Source organism: Bidens hawaiensis, unplaced genomic scaffold, assembly GCF_021521415.1.
Source record: "Bidens hawaiensis isolate Kalapana, Puna unplaced genomic scaffold, B.hawaiensis_p1.1 tig00019471_1, whole genome shotgun sequence".
Lineage (NCBI taxonomy): Eukaryota > Viridiplantae > Streptophyta > Magnoliopsida > Asterales > Asteraceae > Bidens > Bidens hawaiensis.
In genome coordinates, this window is record NW_027492959.1 from 247,309 (window position 1) to 270,538 (window position 23,230).

General features: G+C 39.4%; 2 protein-coding genes across 2 annotated transcripts; both read left to right on the forward strand.

Moving 5' to 3' along the window:
• Positions 1 to 441: 441 nt before the first annotated feature.
• On the forward strand, positions 442 to 4,319 carry LOC143558437 (uncharacterized). The gene is made up of 11 exons (XM_077047275.1): positions 442 to 604; positions 681 to 794; positions 1,791 to 1,901; positions 2,000 to 2,062; positions 2,157 to 2,270; positions 2,994 to 3,143; positions 3,211 to 3,288; positions 3,369 to 3,590; positions 3,665 to 3,751; positions 3,839 to 4,051; positions 4,158 to 4,319. Exons 1-11 carry the CDS (start codon positions 443 to 445, stop codon positions 4,215 to 4,217), a joined length of 1,374 nt encoding a protein of 457 aa, XP_076903390.1. The 5' UTR covers position 442; the 3' UTR covers positions 4,218 to 4,319.
• A 3,241-nt stretch (positions 4,320 to 7,560) lies between these two features.
• LOC143558438 (uncharacterized) lies at positions 7,561 to 11,376 on the forward strand. The gene is made up of 5 exons (XM_077047276.1): positions 7,561 to 7,626; positions 8,784 to 9,069; positions 9,133 to 9,255; positions 9,990 to 10,280; positions 11,001 to 11,376. The coding sequence occupies exons 2-5, from the start codon at positions 8,821 to 8,823 to the stop codon at positions 11,196 to 11,198; spliced, it is 861 nt and encodes a 286-aa protein (XP_076903391.1). The 5' UTR covers positions 7,561 to 7,626; positions 8,784 to 8,820; the 3' UTR covers positions 11,199 to 11,376.
• The last annotated feature ends 11,854 nt before the right edge of the window (positions 11,377 to 23,230 follow it).

The following is a 23,230-nucleotide window of genomic DNA, read 5'->3' on the forward strand; positions in this document are numbered from 1 at the left end:
GCCTTGCGTGGGAAGCTTGTTTAGGCCCATCAACCTTAACGAGCTTTGTGTGTTTTTAAGTTGTACCTCTTTAGACTTATGTGTATTAACTTTTACATTACCCAGAGGTACTACGCTACCTCGAGCCAAGCTTAGGCTCTTTAAAGTTTTTCTAAAAATATACATAAACTAATTAAATACACATATTAAATAATAACCAAATACAACCCAAGCTAAAAAAAACAACCGATAAGTCAAGCTTAAAAAACAGAGGCCAATACAAATCGAGTTGAACTGTAGTTTTAGGAATCGGGTAGAAACCCATTTCAGATTTGGTTACTAAAAGTCAAAACTAGGTTCGGTAAGAATCAACTCCGGATATAACCGGGTATTAAGTGGGTTAAACTCAAGAAAGCCCTTGTAATAATTTGATATCTTCCAACTTCAAATTGACAAAGCTAAAATGACTGCAATCTTATCCTTCACTACTACAACACCCACAACCCACTTCAAATTCAAAGCAATAAAAAACTCAACAACAACCGTATTGCCATTACACTCAGCCTCAAGAATCACCATAATACGTAATACCCACCAACAGTATTATCGATTGTTCATCCCAGAGGTTCAATTCAGAACCCATTTTGATTAATTTGCGAAACTGGCAGCAGAATTATAATTATGGGTTGTTTAAATTGTAGGTTGAAAGTGCAGTTGATGCATTGTATCCTGAATTTAGAGCCGTTGATAACCTGGTGGCGTGTAATACGTCTAGAGTTCTTAAAGCTTTTCAGAATGCTAGGGTTGGATCACATGTATGTTTGTCTAATTAATATGCATTTTAAATTGTTTGTATTTTGTAGGTTTCTTGATATATTTATTTACACAGTAATAAGCTTAGTTTGAAGATATTATGTTTTTAGGGGCGCGATAACGTACAAATAAGATTTAACGTGGTTTGGGTTTGTTTTAAACTGAAAGTTCAGTTTTTTAAACCTGTTTGGTTCGTTTTTTTCGGTTTTTGACATTTGAGCTCGAAAGTATTGGGCCGGAAATAATAATAATGAATCATTTTGTTAATTAATAAGTAATTCATTATTACACATTTGGGCTAAAATGTTTGACTTACATATAATAAACTAAAAATAATAAATGAAAAATAAGATTTAGCCTGCAAGTAGGGGTGTGCATGGTTTGGTTTTGGGTTCGGTTATGCCATTTGAGCTTGAATATTTTGGGCTGAAATAATGAATTTGGGTCTAAATTATTTTGTTAATTAATAACCAATTCATTATTATACATTTGGTTTAAAATATATATGTTTTATATTTATTAAATTCATATAATAAGCTACTTAAAATAATTATTAAAAATAAAAATCTATAAATTCAGCTTGGTTCAGTTCAATTCAGTTTTTATTATTACATGCAAAGCCAAAACGAACCGTAAGGTCGGTTTTTACTAAAACATAAAACCAACCCGTCGGTTTTTGTTTCAGTTAGGTTTTTCTGTTTGGTTTTTTGGTTTTGGCTCAGTTATTTCGGTTTCATGCACACCCCTACTGTACAAACTGAAGGGAAAAAATTGCACGGTGGCATTTTTGTATTTATTCTGAATAGTGTAATTACGCTATGACAAAAATGCAAGCAATATTGTTACTCTAGTTGTATTCTGTTGTACTCATTCAAAGTAATTACAAAAATGTCACAACATCCATTTTGTTTTCAATTCGTATGTTTCGCACGATAAAACTCGTTTGTATTTGATCCGGTTATCCAACCCCTAAGTTTTTAATGATTCATTTAATTTAGCATTTTGGTGGTTGCACTGGCTATGGCCATGAAGAAGCCGGAGGTCGAGAAGCCCTTGACCAAGCTTTTGCAGAAATATTTGGTGCCGAATCCGCCATTGTTCGGTCACAGGTTTTTACTATTTTTAATAATCAATCATATCTTTAAATATTTTATTAATTACCATTTTTGTATTCAAATTTGATATACTCAACACACTTAAATTTCAGTTTTTTTCAGGGACTCATGCTATTACATGCGCCCTCTTTGCTTTCTTAAGGCCGGGTGATGAGGTAATTGTTCATTTTATTTTATATTTAGATTTATTTTTGTAATGCGTATATTATTTTGTTGGTATTATAAATTAATTGATTTGATTATTACCAGCTTTTGGCGGTTGCGGGTGCTCCTTATGATACACTTGAGGAAGTGATAGGAATCAGAGATAGCAACGGATTAGGTTCTTTAAAAGATTTTGGAATCAGTTATCGAGAAGTTGCAGTAAGTTTCTTGTTTTTTTTTTCAGTTCAACGTTTATGTAGATGTGACAGTTTTGGTCCGTTTCCTTATCAATGGGTTGGTTCAGGCTATGTTTTAGTTACTAACGGGTCAAATGAGTTACACAAGTAATATAACTTTTGTAATTATATTTGAGATACTAACTATTCATAGAAAAAATCCTGTTAATGGGCAAAATTACACATTTTGATACTATTTCGTTTCGCCTTATACACAGCCCCCTGCCTTGCCCATTTTGCACCTCTGCTTCAACTACGGGCGTGCATGGGCCGGTTTTGGGCTCAAACAGCTTTTAGGTTTTTGAAAAATGGCCGTTTTGGTTTTTGATTTCACAATGGGCTCAGTTTGGTTACGATATTTTTGGTTTTACCATTTTGCTTTGAAAATTTAGGCCAAAAAAAGCTCAAAATAATGACTTTGGACCTGAAACGTTGGGCCTAGTTTTTCGTTAATTAATTATTAATATATTGTTACATATTTGACCCTAAAGTTTTTGGAACAGTTTATTAATTTCTTATAAATTACTTAAAATTGTTTTTTGTTTTGTTTTTTGGTTGATGCAAAACTTCACCGAAAAACGGGTTTTTGAAAAAACATAAAACCAAATCGCCTGTTTCTTATTGGGTTCGGTTCAGTTACATTGGTTATTCTGGTTACGGTTTTGATTTGGTTTATTTTGGTATCAACTTGCATACTTTGTTTCAGCTTGCAGAAGATGGAGGTCTTGATTGGGATGCTCTCGAGGTTGCTTTAAAACCTCAAACAAAATGTGCTCTTATTCAAAGATCATGCGGTTATTCTTGGCGTAAAAGTTTAAGCATTAATGAAATTTCTAGAGCAATAAACATCATCAAGGTGTGTAATTTACTTTTTATAATAATACTTTTGTTCTATGGTTACTGACAATATTAAGTTATTGCAGTCACAAAATCCAAACTGTATGGTCATGGTGGATAATTGCTATGGTGAATTCACAGAAGCCATTGAACCTCCAATGGTGGTATGTTATTATCTTTTCGTTTCGTTTTTTGTTTTCGTCAAATGAATTGTTTTATTTTTTGGGTGGTAACGAATAAACAGGGAGCAGATCTTATTGCAGGAAGTTTAATTAAAAACCCCGGTGGAACAATCGCGCCATGTGGCGGATACGTTGCAGGGAAAGAAAAATGGGTCAAAGCAGCAGCAGCCCGTCTCTCAGCACCGGGTCTCGGGGTTGACTGCGGGTCAACTCCCGGTGATATTATGAGAACATTTTTTCAGGGGCTATATCTCTCGCCTCAAATGGTTGGCGAAGCAGTTAAGGTATTTAATAAACTTGTTTTTGTAAGGGTAAATAGGTAATTTTGTCAATGACAGTCTTGTTTCGTTATTATCAGGGCGGGTTACTTATCGCTGAAGTTATGTCTGCAAAAGGTTACAAAGTGCAGCCGCTTCCTCGAGTACCTCGTCACGATATAGTACAGGTTCGTTATGCCAAATTATTAATATAATTTATTTTTTATATTTTTATTAAAGAAAAGGAAATAAAGTATTTGTTGTATAATATTCAGGCGGTACAACTTGGAAGCCGAGAGAAGCTTCTTGCATTCTGTGAGGCGGTACAAAGAAGCTCGCCTGTAAGCTCGTATACAAAACCAATTGCGGGCATGACAGCTGGCTATGCGTCGGAGGTGATTTTTGCTGACGGGACATTTATAGATGGCAGCACGAGTGAGCTCTCGTGTGACGGGCCGTTACGGGAGCCTTTCAGTGTCTTCTGTCAGGTTCTGATCGTTTTTAACACCGATAAATAAATAAATATATAAATAAATAAATAAATAAAAGTTGGTTATACAGTGGTGATGATTTTATTAAAATTTGTTAATGCAGGGTGGAACTCATTGGACTCAGTGGGGGTTAGTTTTGGGTGAGGTTTTGAATTCTTTGTAGAAAGCTAGAAACCATATGAAGAAGCTTCTATGAAAACAAGCTTTGACCTTTTTTAGTCAAATTTTGAATTAGTGATTTTTGAACTGGTCCTACTATTTTAAATTGGGATTATATATTCATAAGAAATTACACATGTATGGTTGTTTATTATATAAGTTATACTAGCTATTATCCCTCGTATTACGGGGGTGTTTTATATTTTTCGTTTATAATATTTATATATTTTTTAGATGATAATTTTATTTATTATAAGGAAGCTAATAGCATACTTAGGGTTTGATGATTAAAGAGTTTCACAAATAAATGAGATGTTATAACCCGTTTTAAAAACCATATGAGTTTAGTGAGATTCATGACCCGCTTATTATTTTTACTATTAAGTTGTTTCTTAATTATAAATAATATATATTTTTAAAATAATCGGATATTATTTTTTTTATATCCCTATTTTATAGGAAATTCATATCAAAAATTTGGTTAGATTAATTTTTAATTTAATGAGATATAATAACCCGTTTAAAGACTATCTGGGTTTGATATGACCCATACCCATATATACGAGTCAAATGCATGAGAAACCTATATTTACAACTAAAACAATCTGGTGGATTGAAAAGATATAGGGAGCTACTTGATAGCTTTTAAAAGTTTTGTTTATATATATTGACAGAATTACAAATTTTGTCCTTTAAACAAAGCCAAATTACGGTTCGTGTCCTTTCTTAAGTTTCTTTGCAGGCGGTGTACTTTAAACTTTTTTTTTCTACACGTTATGTCCTTTACGCTAACTGGGTTAGAAAAACTCAGTTAAATGACAACATGTGCATAGCATGTGAGGGCATATTGGTCTTTTCGTCTATATTCTTTTATTTATAACACCTTCCTCTCCTTTGTGCACCACCACCATCACCACCACACCTCCCTTCATCTCTATTACACCAAGATCTGAACTTATAAGGGCAATTCACATTATTTCCAAATCGAAGTCCCAATTCCAAATCAAACCTGCAAATCGTGACTTATAAGGGTCGAATTGAAGATCTGAACTCGTTTTTCTTTGTACTCACCGGAAACCTGCAACTCGTTTTTCCGGCAAGTAGATCTTAAAAGGCTTGCGGTGGTTGCAGGTGACGGTTTACGGTGGTAGCATGTGTCGATGGTGGTTGAAGGTGTTGGCCTGATAAGGTTAGGGTTAGGGAACTACTTGGCAGTCACCATGGCAGATCTGTTAGGTGAAACGCCGCCTACCCCTTCACCGCCGCCATCGCCGGAAACGCTCAGATCTGTTAGGTGAAGTGGGCTCTCCGGAAAACACGCCGGAAACGCTCAGAACTGAAACCCCTTCACCGCCGCCGTCAAAAATCGATGCTTTTACAAACCCTATGTTTGATGCCAATTTGGGGAATATTTGAGGTAAGGATGAGGGTTAGGTTAGGGGGTTTGGGCTTTATGAAAGCTTCTCTGCAACGGGGTGGTGGGGGTATGGTGGCCGGAGTGGTTGTGGTATGGTGGTTGGAGTGATGACCAGGTAAGGAGGTTGGAGGGAGATAGAAGATAAATTGATGGGATGAAGATGAGTTTTGACCCATGTAACTCAGTTTGTATAAGAGTAAAAGTGTAATGACCAATATGCCCTCACATGCTATGCACATGTTGTCATTTAACTGAGTTTTTCTAACCCGGTTAGCGTAAAGGACATAACGTGTAGAAAAAAAAAGTTTAAAGTACACCGCCTGCAAAGAAACTTAAGAAAGGACACGAACCGTAATTTGGCTTTGTTTAAAGGACAAAATTTGTAATTCTGTCATATATATTTAAGATTATTATTTTATTGTTTATAAAATAGAAAGAAACAATAGTGATAGTAGGTTCAAATTAATTGTTGGTATGGGGAGATTGGTAGACCCTATTAATTGATGGATATTGAGATCTACACTTTGATTCAATTATGTTACGTTATGATCCCATGCCATGTGTATGACCCACAATCACCTTTATTTTCGTACGTCAATGGGAACACGGAAGCTTGCCAAATTGATTTAACAAAATTATATAAAATATAGAACACGTTCTAACGACAAAGATTAGTTTTATCTCATTTTTTTAAACAAATAATAATTCTAAACAACTCGTTTGCTTAGAGTGAACCCGAGACATCCTCTCTAAACAGGGCTGTCTATGGGTTAGCAAATCTAAATACGAGCTTTAGACTCACATTTAATATATGTATCCAAAAAAAATAAAATATTATATTTAGATAGATTATAATGGAAGGAATAAACTCAAAATTGTGTAGTACTCTTATGGTAAACATGTGTTGCTTAGTTGTAGACTTGTAGGTCACAATTTCGAGGCCAACTATAATGGGTTTTGTTGATACATGTTTTGTGCGTCTTGGTCTTTGTTTAACGTATTTGGTCTATGTATAAAGTATAATGGTATTTTGGTAATTGTATTAATGCACATTCACTATTATAAGACACATTTATTAGAGTAGACAATAACGAATGTGTCCGCGCGTGTTTATTCGTGTCCATTCGTCAGCCTTGTTAACGAATGTGAACTACAAATGTGCTTATTCGTTAGTTTAAAGTATTGATGTTAACGCTATGACTTGTATAATGAATGAGTTCATCGTCTATAACTACCTATAATGTATTGAGTAAATAAACAAGTTCTTATTATTAATCGTTTGAGCACTGTTTGCTGTCCAACTGATCTCTCAACACACACAGTGCATACAGTAACGTAATACTAATCGTAAATCATATCTATCGGCTAGATCCATAATAGTATTGATATCGTAATCAATCGTACCGGTTTCACATGTTTTTATTTTTTTTTAATTCACAATTGTCATGAAAAATGAAAAGACTGTAAAACCTTATTACAATTTAGGTATTCAAAATCGTTAATTTCATACTCGGAATTACATTTTCATTTCAGTTTTCTTAATCACAGCTATAAAACATTTAGTTACAAATCTAATTACGTAATAATTAAATATACTTTATTCATATGGTATGGTCTAAAAACTATAATAAAATAATTCGGTTATAATAATAGTAATAGTATTTAAAAGTGATTAGAGTCCACACTATCTACCTACCTACCTGGATTCATATTATTGGGGTATTGTATTGGTTACTTATAATATCATTTACAGTCTGCACGACTAATCCTCGGTACTTCCGTGGCATAACAAACCAAACCAAACCAAACCAACGAAGCAGGTATCCTTAATTTTTACAATTCCGAACATTTTCTTTATATATTAAACATGAACCGGTCTGTGTTTGAATCTAACGTACTTTAATTGCTTACTTATAATATCATTTACAGTCTGCACGACTAATCCTCGGTACTTCCGTGGCATAACAAACCAAACCAAACCAAACCAACGAAGCAGGTATCCTTAATTTTTACAATTCCGAACATTTTCTTTATATATTAAACATGAACCGGTCTGTGTTTGAATCTAACGTACTTTAATTGCTTGTTTTCGATCTTTATGTTTTCAAAATTGATCATAATATCTAACTTATTGACTGTAATTTGCTTCTGATTTCGTTCATTCTGGGTCTGGTATATGCTAGTCAACTCTATTTATATTCGTTCATTCTGGGTCTGATTTCGTTCATTCTTACTAGGTTATTATTATTATTATTATTATTATTATTGCATACCAGTTATTGGCATTAACACACTGCAAGTTCTTCTAAATTGAAGCAATGATTGATAGCAGTAGTTTCTTTAGTTAATTAATTAAATCATCATTTTATGTTTAACTGATTATTACTACCCTTAAATCCATATAGATCTTTTAAATTGAAGATCTAATTAGGGGTGTTCAGTATTCGCGAATCGGACACGGAAAACTTAGAACTTCGGTTCGATTCGAATCCCAGATTTGTATTCGGTTTTTGAATATTCGAATTTTAGTAATCGAATACGAATTTGTGATTTTCGTTCCGTTTCGTAATTCGAATTCAAATTATACATTATATATTTGTTTTATACATACAAACACATAATAACTATACAGTGTTTGGATCATATACAAATGACTTTTATCGTGAGAAGCATACAAATAACCAGAGTAATTATGTTAACACTATTTTGTTTTTTATAACATAATTACCTAGTACAAAACTGTAATTACTCTAGTTATTTGTATGTTTAGTAGGTTAATTTTATTTGTACCGAATCTCACCCCTAACTATATAAATGATAAGAATTCTGACATTTAATATTCAATCTAAATGATCAACCCAAGAAATAATTACACTTTTTAAGTTTTTTTGTTTAATGTCTAATTCATTCAGTTTGTTATTTGGTCTAATGGTTTGTTATTTGATTTTGATTTTGATTTCTAGAGAACTTTGTCAACTAGGGTTGTTCAGTGATCATATAAAACTCGAAAAGTCAATATTTGATACGAGTTTAGAAATTGTATTTTGAATAAAATTCGAATCAAGTGTCAAAATTTTAAAAATTTGAATAATTCAAGTATTCGAAATTCGATTTGTTGAACAACCCTAGATATAATACAACATTTTTATGCAGGCTTGGTGATTTTCGGCTAGCGTTGAAGATCACAAAAATGACTCATAAACAAGAAACTTTGCTCGTATCCGGAGCTTTAGTAGCGATCACAGTCCTATTATCGTTGAAATTGTTTAGAGATCATCTTTCTCATTGGAAGAAACCCAAAGAACAAAAGGCGATTCTAGTGATTATTTTAATGGCACCGATATATGCTGTTGATTCTTATGTCGGGCTGCTGGATATTCGTGGTAGTGAGACGTTTTTCGTGTTCTTGGATTCGATCAAAGAATGCTACGAGGGTCTGGTGAGAATTAAAACGTTATTTTTTTTATTTGAAGAACTTAACTGATATTGTTATGAAATGCAGGTGATGGCAAAGTTCTTGGCTTTGTTGTATACTTATTTGAACATATCGATTAGCAAGAATGTAGTCCCGGATGAGATCAAAGGAAGAGAGATTCACCATTCATTTCCCATGACTCTTTTTCAAGTAAAGTTACATTTTTTCTTTCTTTTTACGAATTATTTTTAGAAAATTGATATATGTTTAGAATGCTTTTTAAGCATATAATAGTGGTATGTGTATCTTTTACATGACATTCATAACAATTTTACTAAACGGAGGTGCTAAGATGGCTGGGTCGATTTTGAGCTCAAACCAACCCAAAAACTAAAAAATCCGTTTTTGAAAACAATTCGGTTTTGGATTTTTATTGTTTGGGCTTGAACTTTGGGTTACTCTATTTGTCAATTTCTTGTATATTACTTAAATTTTTTTTCTTTTGTTTTCCGGCTCATGCAAAACCAAAACCTAACCAAAAAGTTGGATTTTAAAATTTTAAACCAAACCGTCAGTTTTTTATTGAGTTAAGTTATTTTGGTTAGGTTACGTTGGTTATTTCAGTTTCGTGCACACCCCTTGTGAAAATAACTTTTTTATGTACGTGGCAAAATGGGTCCGGTTGGATTCACCAACAAACACTTTTTTGGTCCATTCTTTTAATTTTGCTGATAAGTTAATGTGTACATAAAAATATCATCAATAATAACCTAAATCTTTAACTAATGGGATTTAGGAGGTTGCATGCATTCTTTTAACTCCTTTTTACTTGACCCATTCGGATAAATATACAACCCAAACCGACCCGTACATAACTAAATGGGTTGAAACTGCCACCTCATATTACCACCTCTATTACTAACATAATTACAATTTGAATGCAGCCTCATTCAGTGCGTTTGAACCATCAAAACCTGAAGCTCCTCAAGTATTGGACATGGCAATTTGTTGTTATCCGCCCCGTGTGCTCTGTTTTGATGATAGTTCTTCAACTGCTTGAGATATATCCCGATTGGCTGAGCTGGACATTCACCATGATCTTAAACGTATCGGTTTCGTTAGCATTATACGCGCTTGTGGTCTTCTATCATGTATTTGCTAAAGAACTGGCCCCACATAAGCCACTCGCTAAATTCTTATGTGTCAAGGGAATCGTCTTCTTCTGTTTTTGGCAGGTATAATTTCTGCCTTACGTTAGGGGTGTGAATTTTCAACACGACACTAACCTGACATGATACTTGTGAGTTTGAGTTTAGTATAAACGGGTTTGGGTCAGTTTCTGGTCGGACCCGTTAAGCTAAACAGGTAGTGTTCATGTCACACGGCGGATTCGTGGGTTTGAATTTAGTACAAAAAGTTAGTTTGGGCCCAGTTTTGGATCAAACTTGCGAGCTTGTTTAACTAAACGGGTCACGTTCGTCTGTTTGACCCATTTATTTATTTTTAATTTTTTCGTTTTTTTCAAATTTGTTTTGTCAGAAGGGTAATTTAAGCCAAAATTTAGAACTTCAAAAAAATTAACATAAATGCAATTGTTTTATATGCATTTTTATTTTTTGTTTTAATTTTCAATTTTAAAGTATGAGTATGCAATAAAAATAAAAAAATTTGTATTCGTGTCAATGCGGCAAGTTTACGAGTTGTTTTATGTCATAAATGAAATTGGTTGGGTATTTTAAGCCAAAATTTAAAACTTAAAAAATATTAATATTAATCTAACTGTTTTATATACATTTTTATGTTTTGTTGTAAAGTTTTATTTTTGAAGCATCGGTATGCGATAACAAAGTTCAGGTAACATGGGTGTCCCTCAACCTGTGAAAATCTGTGTCGTGTTTGTGTTCACATGTTTGACACGATTTTCGGGTTTAATATTGATCTATGATTATTTGCAGGGAGTTGTATTGAGTGGTCTTGTGGCAGTTGGGATAATCAGATCAGATCACTTCTGGCTTGACGTGACACATATCCAACAAGCGCTGCAAAACGCGTTGGTGATTGTGGAGATGGTGTTTTTTGCAATCTTCCAAATGTATGCATACACTGCTGCACCATACAAGGACCTTGATGTGAAAGAGAAGAAGAGTGAGTGATTAAAAGTATTCATTTTAAGGGTGTTATGGTATTTATGTAAGAGGTTAAAAACATATATGCAATAATGATATTTCCTCTTATAAAGTGGTTGTATTTTAATTAGTTTGAAGGTGTAATTGGTTTTGAGTGAAGAGTATTTTATGGTATTTTGTTCCACATTTGTATGATGCAATTCAATAAATAATAAAAAAAAAAAAAAAATTCTATTATAGCCAAAATGAAGTATCAAATTTAGCGTGTTGTTCACCATCATCTTATCAGAGAAAATATATTAGTTACGGTTTATTGTTATGTGATCACCATTATCAAAGCGCTCATGAATGGGACACTGTTACATGGGCGCTCATAGAGATGATACAATAGGCAGTAATTATAACATTCTTTCATTACACGCTTCGCAACAACTCTTCTACACTCGACATTGCCACCGGATTGCGAATGCCAATAAAGAACCGTGTGTTATCATTTGGGGCAGACTATACACACTAACTACATACTAATTATACATCACTGACAAATCATATGTGTTGTATGGTCATACCGCCCGTATGGGGGGTTATAAAGGGTCATCCGAGTGTCACATCCCACTTTAGGGCCTAGGAGTGTGACCACAAGTTGGTACCTGTTTTGTAAATAAATCTGAGTTGCGGATTTCATATCAGCGGAAGTCTTTTATAAAATATTATTATATTGAAAACTTATTAAAAGTCGGGTTTAAATACTCGTTTGATATTTCCAATACATTTCTTTATGAAATGTAACTTTTGTTTATAATATTTTCAAATAAAATATCTGAGCCATCAGATAGCATCTAATGACTATAAATCTAATCTTCTATTTCCCCTTGCTTGTAAGTTCTAACCTTTCTTGTTTCCCTGTAATATGGGTGAAAATACGTCAGCACAAAGCTGATGAATAACGCTGACTCTAAAATCTCTTTTCAATACCTTTGTGAAACCAACAATAATACCTTTGTGACTACTCATTAGGCACCCAACTAAATTGGGATCAAATTCCCCTAAGTACCATGTACAATTAATTATATACACAATATCATTTCTCTGAACAGTCCCGTAGACCTTCAGAGGCATGTTGATGATATGCATGACCTCGGGGAAATGCCGAGTCACCATGTATGTTTGGATCCAGACACATGTATACTCTTAATCAGAGTGTCCGTTTCTTATTACTGTACACAAAGTTTTTTTAACATTCAGACTCATTATAAAAGGTTTGGGGCGTATTCATCTTATTCTGTTTATAATCAGTTTCTGTTACTGATTCCTGTTTTCTGTTTCCTGCTTCTTGTTTTGTTACCTCGGACCTATAGTACGAGAATAACATTTTGTATAAATAACTAGATCATCGATCTAGCTTCAGACCTTTGGTCTGTTTTGTATAGCTTTAACCTTGATTAAATCATTTGTTCATATAAAACACTTGGACATTAGTCCTCTTGTTTATTTACCAATTATATGCTACGTTTCTTCTTCAGGAGGAAACGTATACCGAGTTTCTTCTTCGAGAAGAAACATTAAACTATATTTTTTTTATATTTCTTAATAATAAATAAATATTATTTTAACTATACCCTTTGTATATAAATGCTTATGTTTCTTATTCAAGAAGAAACTATATTTTGACTACAACCTTTGCTTAAGAAAAGTTATATAATACTTAATTTGTATTCAAGGCTTGGGCTATACTTCCGACTATGGTCTAAGCCATTTATAATAATAAAATATTCGGGCAGAACCCCTACCTTGTATGACTTGATTTATAGAAATGTCTAGGCTAGACGCGGACAGTACTTCTACTTGTCGTCGGTATTGAGGGAAAGAACGGACAACACTTCTACACCTTGTCCGTATTTCAAGACGCGAACGTTGAAGTAGCGGCGCGTACTTCGAGGTTAAACGTGTGTGATTTGAGGTGTGAGAGAGTTAGGATTGTGAATGTTCTCAAGCTATGGTTCGTTATTTACACTGTGAACCGCTTTGAAGACCATTTATTGCACCACACGAGACCACCCTTCTTTCTTTTTGTTTCTCTCGGCACTCTTTCCTCACTGTTCCTGAAGAAACACTAATCGACCCCGGGCAGATTACGGATAATCTGGGGTTAAATAGATGTTTCCCACGAGGGGTTAGGTCCGGCAAAGATGGTTCTTCTGATAACCTGCAAAACAGACACCGTGAGCTCGTCACTGAGAAGGGGGGGTACCTCCTTGTGACCACCCTCCGGCGTGAGAATTAGACTAGATTGCTCTTGAATATAAGTGTATATTAAGAGATTGCTAGAGCAAATATCAGGTATAAGATATAAGATACAAGATGAGATGAGATGATCATACCATTTGGGGTATTTATAGCCGAAGGTAGGTTTCCAAGAAGGTGTAGCCGGCTGAATAGTATTCCTGTTCTACCAACTATGGCCTACGCACGTGCCATGTTGGTAGTTGGTGGGTAGGCAGCGGCTGACAGTGACCAGGCCTGCTGTGTACTATTCCTTTTCCACCAACTGCAGGCTATGCACGTGGTATGACAGGAGTTGGTGAGTAGGCAGCGGCTAATAGTGACATACAGTACAAGAGCATGCTGCTCGCCATACTGTTGTCAATGAGCTGTCGTATCTCTGGTCAGATCTTTTGCCCATACCTCGTCAGGTGCAGTACAAAAGATCCTCCAGTATCGTACGGATTGGCTCATTTGGGCGGGAGTATTCCCCCTCCCGCCTTTGTGCGGGATTGTTCCCGGCTTTGCTCATTCCTTCAGGTGACTACTGAATTATTTTGAGAGCTAAGTGTCTTGTGCGTGTAGCCTTGCTGCGCGGGTGGCCTTCCCTGATGGCTTGTATCCGCAGCTGCGGGAACAGGCGGAGTACTTCGCCATTGGGAGGCATTTCCTGCGGGAACAGCTTGCGTACTGCGCGTAAGGACGTCACGTCTCTGAGCATGGTGGGTTCTGCGGATCCAGTTGGTTTCTGCGCAGACGTCTCTCTTCAAGGTGAGTCCTGCGGGTCCAACTGGGCTCTGCTGGGACCTACCTCTTCAAGTCCCCCCAGTCCAATGTTCTTCTCATGAATGTTTAATAAGTGAGGTGAACTTTTGGACTTAAGCAAAGGGTTTTTGAAAAGGGTTTAGTTTTAAGGTTTTCCATGGGAATTCTTCCCGCGGAAGTCCTAATGTCACTTGCAGAAATTCCCGACTTTCCTGCTTGATCTTTGGGTATGATGCGGGTAGGTCTGTAACCTCCTCGCAAGTCAGGAGCGTTGAGTCCCACTTGTGTGGATTCTCCTTGAGGTTTTGGTAGTTTTGAACATAGTGATCAATTATGTTAAAACCACAAATTCCATCTTGGAGTTTCAAACAATATAGTTCTCGACGTTCCCGCTATGCGGGGATGTTATTCCCGTTTCCGCAAGCATGGCCCAGAAGATCCTTCTTGGTTTCAATTCCCTGCGGAGTGCTAGGTATGTGAAGGGTTTTGCCTTGACACTGTACCCGCACTCGTCTTACGGTTACTTTACTTCCAAGGTATTCCTGGCGTCAATTCCCTGCGGGTGCTAAGTATGTGAAGGGTTTTGCCTTAACACTGTACCCGCACCCGTCTTATAGTTACTTGGTCGCCGAGGTATTATTGGCTTCAATTCCCTGCAAGTGATAAGTATGTGAAGGGTTTTTCCTTAACACTGTACTCGCACCTGTCTTATAGTTACTTGGTTGCCAAGGTAAGGGGTATTTTCCCGCTTTTGAATCTTTTTGAAATTTTGAAATTCGAAGAGTTGGTGAAATGATAAGAACAGTCCAAACTGTTGAAACGTCGTCCGACGGTTTCTTCTGACAGTGTCAGGACGTGCAGGAAGTTATGGCGACGTGACAGTATATGGTCATTCCAGGCTCTTTTTCAGGCGCGTGGGCGCGATTTCTCGGGCGCGTGGCCGCGAAATTAATGGCACGCGTCCTTTTAACAGCTGTTGCCAGCTTGCTCATTGCCACGTGTCATAGTTTCATTGCACCTGCGATTTCTCTCTCTTCGGCATTAAATTCATCGCATTAATTGCGATGAGTATATAAAGGGGGAGAGGGTCATTTGCAATCCACACTTTCACTTCTCTTCATCTTCTAAACGATTTCCGGCGAATACTCACTATTCCGTCGAGCATCCTTCTGAAATCGTTTTTCTGTACATCCAAACATGTCTTCTTTTGCCGAGGAGTCTGACGTGTTCGTCAAGAATCCGTCGTCCACTTCTGATAAGGACGACAAGAGCACTGCTGGCGAGTGCCAGTGCGCTCTTCCTGCCGAGCTTTTTCAGTACATCGTCCGGAAGTTCATGCTCGAGCCGTTCGAGCCTGAGTTTCCGGAGCCACACCAGACGGTGTACGATGCCCCCAAGGGCAAGATAGGGGTGTACGCTGCATTCTTCGTTTATGGGAATCTCAGGTTCCCATTGACGAAGTTTGTATACCGTGTCTTGGAGAGGCACGGTGTGCATCTGACGGAGGTACACCCGATGGCGATCGCCAAGATCCGCCACTTTGAGTGGGTGTGCCTCATTCTGGGCGTGGAGCCCCATGTTGACCGGTTGATGACCTTCTATTCTTGGAGGTGCATCCAGGGGTGGTACACCTTGGTCAATCGGATCAAGGGGTTGAAGATCTGCCTACCGAGCGCAGTCTTCGGTCGTGGAAGCGTGAGTTTTTTTATATCTCCGCTCGCGTCGTCCCCCTTGCGATGACCTTTAAGAATGGGAGAGCACTCCCCGCCCTTCACGCCCTCAACTACCAGGAGGCGGAGTGGTTCGCCAAGATCTCCCGAGTCCAGACTCCGGTATACCGCTTTGCGGAGTCTGGGATGGTGATGCTTGGGATGAGCCGGGTGTGGAAGGAGGCGTCACAGGTTCCCATCGTCCTCGAATACGTGTTTGAACTCTGTCCCTTACGGTATGCTCTGTCTTCTTTGTTTATATAGGTTTGTCTTCTAACTGTTTGTTTCTTTTATTTCACAGAGGAACGACTTGCAGTCTCTCCTGCAGCCGCGGGAGAGTGATGGTCCCGCTCGGATGGGTACTCGTGCTCTCGATGAGAACGAGTTGCCCATCTTGGAGCAAATGAGGGATCGGTTTGTGGAGGTCTACCCGCCAGGCCACCCTATTCTGACCACGCGGCCAGGTAAGGCGTTATTCAACCCTCGACCTCTCAATGCTGAAACCTCTGCTGGAATTCCTCTAATCTTGTCATCTTCTGATGAGGAATCCGCAGATGGTCCTCCGTTGGTCGGAAGAAGAAGGCTGCCGGCGGGAAGGGGAAGGCGAAAGTTGCCTCCACTGCCGATCCGGTGCCTCGGTCTGATTCAGAGACCGAGAGCGAGGAGGTAGCGGGGAACCCTGGTGGTGATAAGACCACTGCTCCGGAGGCTGAGACGACCGTCACCTCCGAGCAGCCCAGGACAACGACGGTGAGCGGCGTGAAGAGGCCGGCTCCATCGGGTTCGTCCCCGCCTGTTCGCACTTTTAGGCTCAAGAAAACCCGTAAGTACAAACTTCCTTTACTTTTTAACTTCATATCTTTCCGCCATTATACTTATATCTTCTTTATGCAGGCGTGGATGCTACCGCATTCCAGGGTGGAGCGGGGAGGAGCACCTCCGGACCCATGACGGTAGGCTTGGTCAACCTACCTGAGGCGATGACCCAGGCGGCTGCGCCTGCTTCAGTTGTTGGTTCAGTTGTTCACCCCAGTTGAGCCAACTGTTCCAACTGTGATGACATCTCCGCCGGCTGTCAGTGCCATATTTACTGAATCTTTCACTGAGCCGGCGGTGACTATTTCTGCGGGTACTTCCGCAGCGGCGACCACGGTTGTGAGTTCACCTCCGGTGAGTTCACATCCGTTGGTTTCTACCGCGGCGGCCTCTATGCCTCCTCCGACGTCGGCAACTGCGGCCGATCCTTCAGGTATGCTTGGGGCTTCTCGCCAACCTCTGCCTCCTTCCCATCTGCCTGACCTCTTGGATGGATTTCCCTTGGGTTCAGGTGATGGGTTTGGCGGCTATCGGCCTGTTGTCGACCCTACAGGTGCGTAGGGTTCTTTTAGCCTTTTTTTTTTTTTTTTTATATATCATCTTTTCCTAACTGCTTTTTGTTTTTTGCAGTGTCGGATTCCAATGAAGTGTATGTTCCACGATGGAACATCCGCCGAGAAACAACCCTTCGCACGCCTGTGGAGTGCGTGGAGTGGGCTCGTCACGCAGCTCCCAGTGGTGCGTTGGGGGAAGCAATGGCTAGCTACCAGGAGGGTAGGCTAACCAACGAGCTTCGGATTCTCCTGGCCCGGATGCAGCCATGCGTCGAGCTGCTCTGTCGTGAAAACGACAAGTTAAAAGCAGCTTGTATTCAAGAAGTAGCTCAGGCGCGGGCTGTCCGGGAGGAGAACAAGAGGCTTACCGCAGTGGCTGCGGAAAAGGAGAAGGCCTTCAAGGCCCTCGAGGTTGAAGTTCAGGCCCGGCTCGAGGCCCGTTCCAAGGCTGCCCAAGCTGTTAACGAACAGCTTCGGCTGGCTAAGGAAACTGCACGGAACGCAACCGAGAGGGCCACCAAGGCTGAAGCTGTTGCTGAGCCTCTACGCCTCGAGAATGAGGAACTTAAAGCCAAACTAGAGGCGCTCCAACAGGCTCATGATGCCTTGGCGATGGAAGACGCCAAGAAGCTCCAAGAGATCTTGGACCAGAGGGGGGTGCTTGACCATACTGAGCGGAAGCTAAAGGGCGTTGAAGAGGCTACGGCTAAAGAAGTGTTGCTTGCCAACCTCAACAAAAGTGAAGCCGAACGCGCCCGTAACCAAGCTCAAGCTGCCCTCCAGGAGGCTCTGGTTACCAAGGAATGGCTTCTTCGAGAAGCGTTGTCGCAGGTAAGCTTAGCTTCCTAATGTCTTCACGCTTTTCTTTGTAAATAGAAAAGGTTTTGATACTTGTATTTTTTCTTGTAGGTTGTGCATCGAGTCTTCACGGACACATCATACGACGATGCCATGAGCGCAGCCCTCAACGCTTCTCACGAGGATGGGGAAAAGGCCGGCTTCCTGCTTGGTCTAGGGTTCGTTGAGAAAGGCATCCCGCCTTCCAACTTCCCTTTATATGATGTTGATACTGAAGCTGTATATGACCAAGCAGTGAATCAATATGCGGCCTTCCCGCATCCGGTGGTGGAGAAGGTGAACGAAGTTGCTGCTGCTGATGATGGGCTAGCCATTCTAAAGACCTTCCTTGAACCGCCACACTCTACTGATGGTGCTGGTCCAAGTGGAAGTGGTCCTGAAGCTTGATCCTGAAGATCTCTTTCCACCATTAGAGTAGATTTTTATTTTTGTATAGCTTCTTTTGTATGCGGGTATGTACCCAGCAATCTTTGTAATATTTGAATTTCGATGGAATAAAGATTATTTGCCAATCCCTTGCCTTGTTTATTTCACGCATATTCTGATTTAACTTAATTTCTTTAGTACTTAGATAAGTTAACTTTTCAACGTGGTAGATAATAAGTTAAAGTTTTGCGTCCTCTTTCATGATTGTGCGGATAAGACCGTCACTTGCACTTAGTAGGATGGCTAAACTTTACCTATATCTGACCTGCGTGGAAGTTTTCCTCATCTTTTCCTTTGAAATTTTCTAAGTGTTTAGAATAAGTTAACCTTTGAACGTGGTAGATAATAGGTTGAAGTTTTGCTTCCTCGTTCGTGATTGTGCGGGTAAGACCGTCACTTGCACTTAGTAGGATGGCTAAACTTTGCCTACATCTGACCCGCGTGGAGGTTTTCCTCATCCTTTTGTTAGAAATTTTCTAAGTATTTTGAATAAGTTAACCGTTCGACGCGCGGTTGTCAATAGGTTAGTTCAGTTTCTTCTATCATGATTTGTGCGGTTATGACCGGCACTTTCATTTAGTGGGATGACCAAAGTTTACCTATGACTGACCTGCGTGAAGGTTTGCCGTTTTTTTGGGTTTATGCGGGTTTTGCCGCCTTCCTCACGCAACGACTTTCCACGTAATTATGCGGTGAATACCGGCATATCAGTGTTGAATAAATTAACCGTTCGACGCGCGGTTGTTAATAGGTTAGTGTTCAGTTTACTCTATCATGATTCGTGCGGATAGACCGGCACTTTCATTTAGTGGGATGACTGAACTTTACCTTTAACTGACCTGCGTGAAGGTTTGCCGTTTTTTGGGTTTATGCGGGTTTTGCCGCCTTCCCCACGCAACGACTTTCTTTCACACTTATGTATGCGGTAAAGACCGGCATATCCGTGTGGAAAGTTCATAAGTATAAATGTAAGATCATCAGCATCGATGTTCTAAGGAGAATCATTTCCATTAGAAGTGGCTCTGGGCCTTTTCTTTACAAATTTGGAATTGATCTACATGCAAACTATGTAATTGAGCTCCCTTCCATGTTGTTGGGATGGGAGTGCCATCGAGCCGATATGCACCTGGTTCGGGATCTCGTTGTTTACGCAGTATGTAGTCTCCAACATTGAAGCTGCAATTTTATTCGTGTTTTCCCCAACTGGGGTTCTACACGCGTCAGCCTGCTCAGCGTTCGTTACGCCACGAGGTGCGCGAGTGTCCCATCTCTGACAAATGCTTCGACGATGTTGTAACACCCCAACCAAAGGCGGATTATACATCGGGGCGCCACATATTGTTTCATTACTCGTGACACTATTGGTGTCAATATTTATTAATACACATTTTATCGCGCACGCGCAGCGGGGAAAATAAAGAACATAATCAACATAAATCAATATATTTATAAATCATAATATTCAAATAACATAAACTTGTCTTGTTACATTTTAAATCTAGGTCCAAAACAAAAGTAAACATCCTATGTGTCCCCAAGCTTCAAAACAGCTACTGCAACCCTGAACATGTGTTAAAATAAACGTCAAACACTTGCGTGTTGGTGAGAAATCAAGTTTAATAGATATTCATAGTTAATCATAGATAATCATAGATAACAACAGTAAATCTGCGCGCAACATATGTTAATCTGGTATCTAACAAGGGTGAAATCAGATTGTGACCAAGCCTTAGATTCATAGCTCATAGTTCAATCCGTACTCCCAATTGAGCACAAAAACAAGAAAACTGTGCAAGTGTAAACAAAAGAGAAAACATAAACGATAGGTTCTCCCGTGTCTACCAATGGATCCATGAGAACTTCGGAATAGGCCGAACAAAGCGGTTAATGATACACACATACAAATAACAGCCAAGTAAATATCCATAACACATGGGATACTGCGCGACTAAAACTTCATAAACAGTTTAAGACTCAGTTTTGTACGAACACATGAACATCCCAAAACATTAAAACAAAAAGGGATTAGATACGAGATTACTCACTTGATAAAGATGCGATGTAAGATAAAGCAAGAACCAACTTTAAACAAGCAAAGTTAACCTATAATTAAAGATTATGTTTCAACGATCGGTTTTAGGTCTAGGTAATAAGTTAGCATAATTAATAAGTAAATTATTATATATAATATATTACCGGAAAAGCAGGAAGAACAAGGAGGAAGACGGAGGCAAGAGAGGAGGCGGCAGGAGGACAACGGCAGAGAGCAAGAGGGAGGAAGAGATAATAAGTGTAGTGTGTGAAGTGTTAAGAAAATACTACTATTATTTATAGGCAAACCCTAGGGGACATAAACCCTAGAAAAGATCTCCAAAAGTAAAAGAAAAGATAACAGCAAAAAGATTCCAAAAGCAAGATCTCAAAAGATAACAAAAGATATCAAAAGCAAAAAGTAAAAGATTTCAAAAGATATGGCAGCAGGAAAAGAGGAAAAGCAAAAGGGGAAAGCTGTCAGGGAACAGTAAAAAGCATGGGCAGGGACAGAAAAAGGTACAGGTCAAGCATGGCAAAAGCAGATCCTCAAAAGATAATGTCAGTTACTTTATCTACCAACCAATGGGGTTGGTACGCATGCAGCGCCGAAAGCAACTATTCAGACATAAAGCAAAGCAGGTCAACAGCTCAAAAGATAAGACAACACAAAAGCAAACGGCTAGATTTAAACAAGGGTTCAGCGCGAGAAGGCTGTGTGCGCGAGCGCGAAGGCTGGCACAACAATCCTTAGCGCGCTGCGGGAAGAATCACAAATCCTTAGCGCACTGCGAGAACATAAATTCCTAGCGCGCCGCGGGAACTACAAATTCTCAGCGTGCTGCGTGAAGAACTAGAATTCTTAGCGCATCGCGGGAAGAACATACATTCTTAGCGCGCTGCGAGAAGAGTTCTCTTCACGCATTGCAGGAACAAGATGTCTTCACGCAGGCTTCCTTAGCGCGAGGAGCTGCAGACATCCTTAGGCGAGAAGAACCAAAGGACAAGCAAAGAAGAGGGTTCAAGGCTTAAGGGTTAAGCAGGAGGGCGGGACGGCGACAAGACAAAGAGGCGGGACGACAAGAAAGGAAGGCGGGACGGCGGAAAGAAAGGGGAAGAGAAAGAGGCGGGAATGAACAAATAAATATATTTAATTTACTCAGTTAAATTTACAAGGATTAATAATAAACTTTAAATCATAAAAAAAGAAACGGATCAGAGAAACGGGTACCTGGGTCGGGTCGGATTCGGGCAGTTGTCACAGTCTCCCCTACTTTAAGAAATTTCGTCCCGAAATTTAACTCGTAGTAGGTGGCGCAGAGAAAAGGTACGGGTACTTGATCTTCATCAGATCTTCCCTTTCCCAAGTGAACTCGGCTCCGCGCTTGGACTGCCAACGAACTTTAACAATAGGGATGCGACTGCGCTTGGTTTTCTTCACCTCGCGATCCATAATCTCCACGGGCTTCTCAACAAAATGCATAGATTCATCAACTTGAACTTCATCAAGAGGAATGTGAAGGTTCTCGTCAGCTAAACACTTCTTGAGATTGGATACATGGAAAGTTGGATGCACATTACTGAGCGCGGGCGGCAGGTCAAGTTTGTAGGCAACTTTTCCTATACGCGCGAGAATCTTGAATGGCCCAACATAACGAGGCGCAAGTTTACCTTTCTTCCCAAAGCGGACAACACCCTTCCAAGGCGACACTTTGAGGAGAACAAGATCACCAACTAGAAATTCGAGAGGCTTTCGCCTGCGATCAGCATAACTCTTCTGCCGGCTTCTGGCAGTCAGCAGACGATCACGGATCTTGGCGATTTTATCGGTTGTCTCTTGAACTAGTTCGGGTCCTGTGATTTGAACTTCACCCACTTCGTTCCAACAAATCGGTGAACGGCACTTTCGACCGTAAAGTGCTTCAAATGGGGCCATACCAATGCTAGAATGATAGCTGTTATTATAAGAAAACTCGATCAAAGGTAGGTGTGAATCCCAATTACCTCCAAAATCAAGAACACAAGATCGAAGCATATCTTCAAGGGTTTGAATGGTTCGCTCAGACTGACCGTCAGTCTGAGGATGATATGCCGTACTCATGTCCAAGCGAGTTCCTAGCGCAGATTGGAGAGATTTCCAAAAGCGAGATATAAAACGGCCATCGCGATCGGATATGATGCTCAAAGGAATACCATGGCGGCAGACAATTTCCTTGACATAAAGCTGCGCGAGATGCTCAACATGGTAGTTTTCACGAATGGGCAGAAAGTGAGCAGATTTAGTCAATCGATCCACTATTACCCAAATGCTATCATGTTTGTTTGCTGTCAAAGGTAACTTGGTAATAAAGTCCATCGCTATACCTTCCCATTTCCACGTAGGAATTTCTGGTTGTTCGAGCAAACCAGATGGGCGTTGGTGTTCAGCTTTAACTTTAGAACAAGTCAGGCACTTAGCTACGAACACAGCAATATCCTTTTTCATGCCAGGCCACCAATAAGTAATGCGCAAATCCTTGTACATCTTATCAGCGCCAGGATGAATAGAATATCGAGATTTGTGCGCTTCACTCAGGATATCAGCGCGAAGATTCTCATCACAAGGGATCCAGATGCGATTGAGATAGCAGAGAATTCC

Bases quoted from the DNA above. Each gene is read 5' to 3' on its own strand.
- LOC143558437 (XM_077047275.1), top strand. From the start codon at position 443: ATGACTGCAATCTTATCCTTCACTACTACAACACCCACAACCCACTTC. The intron at 2,271-2,993 runs GTAAGTTTCTTG...ACTTTGTTTCAG, and splicing joins TCAGTTATCGAGAAGTTGCA to CTTGCAGAAGATGGAGGTCT. The intron at 4,052-4,157 runs GTTCTGATCGTT...TTGTTAATGCAG, and splicing joins CTTTCAGTGTCTTCTGTCAG to GGTGGAACTCATTGGACTCA.
- LOC143558438 (XM_077047276.1), top strand. From the start codon at position 8,821: ATGACTCATAAACAAGAAACTTTGCTCGTATCCGGAGCTTTAGTAGCG. The intron at 9,070-9,132 runs GTGAGAATTAAA...TATGAAATGCAG, and splicing joins AAGAATGCTACGAGGGTCTG to GTGATGGCAAAGTTCTTGGC. The intron at 9,256-9,989 runs GTAAAGTTACAT...ATTTGAATGCAG, and splicing joins TTCCCATGACTCTTTTTCAA to CCTCATTCAGTGCGTTTGAA.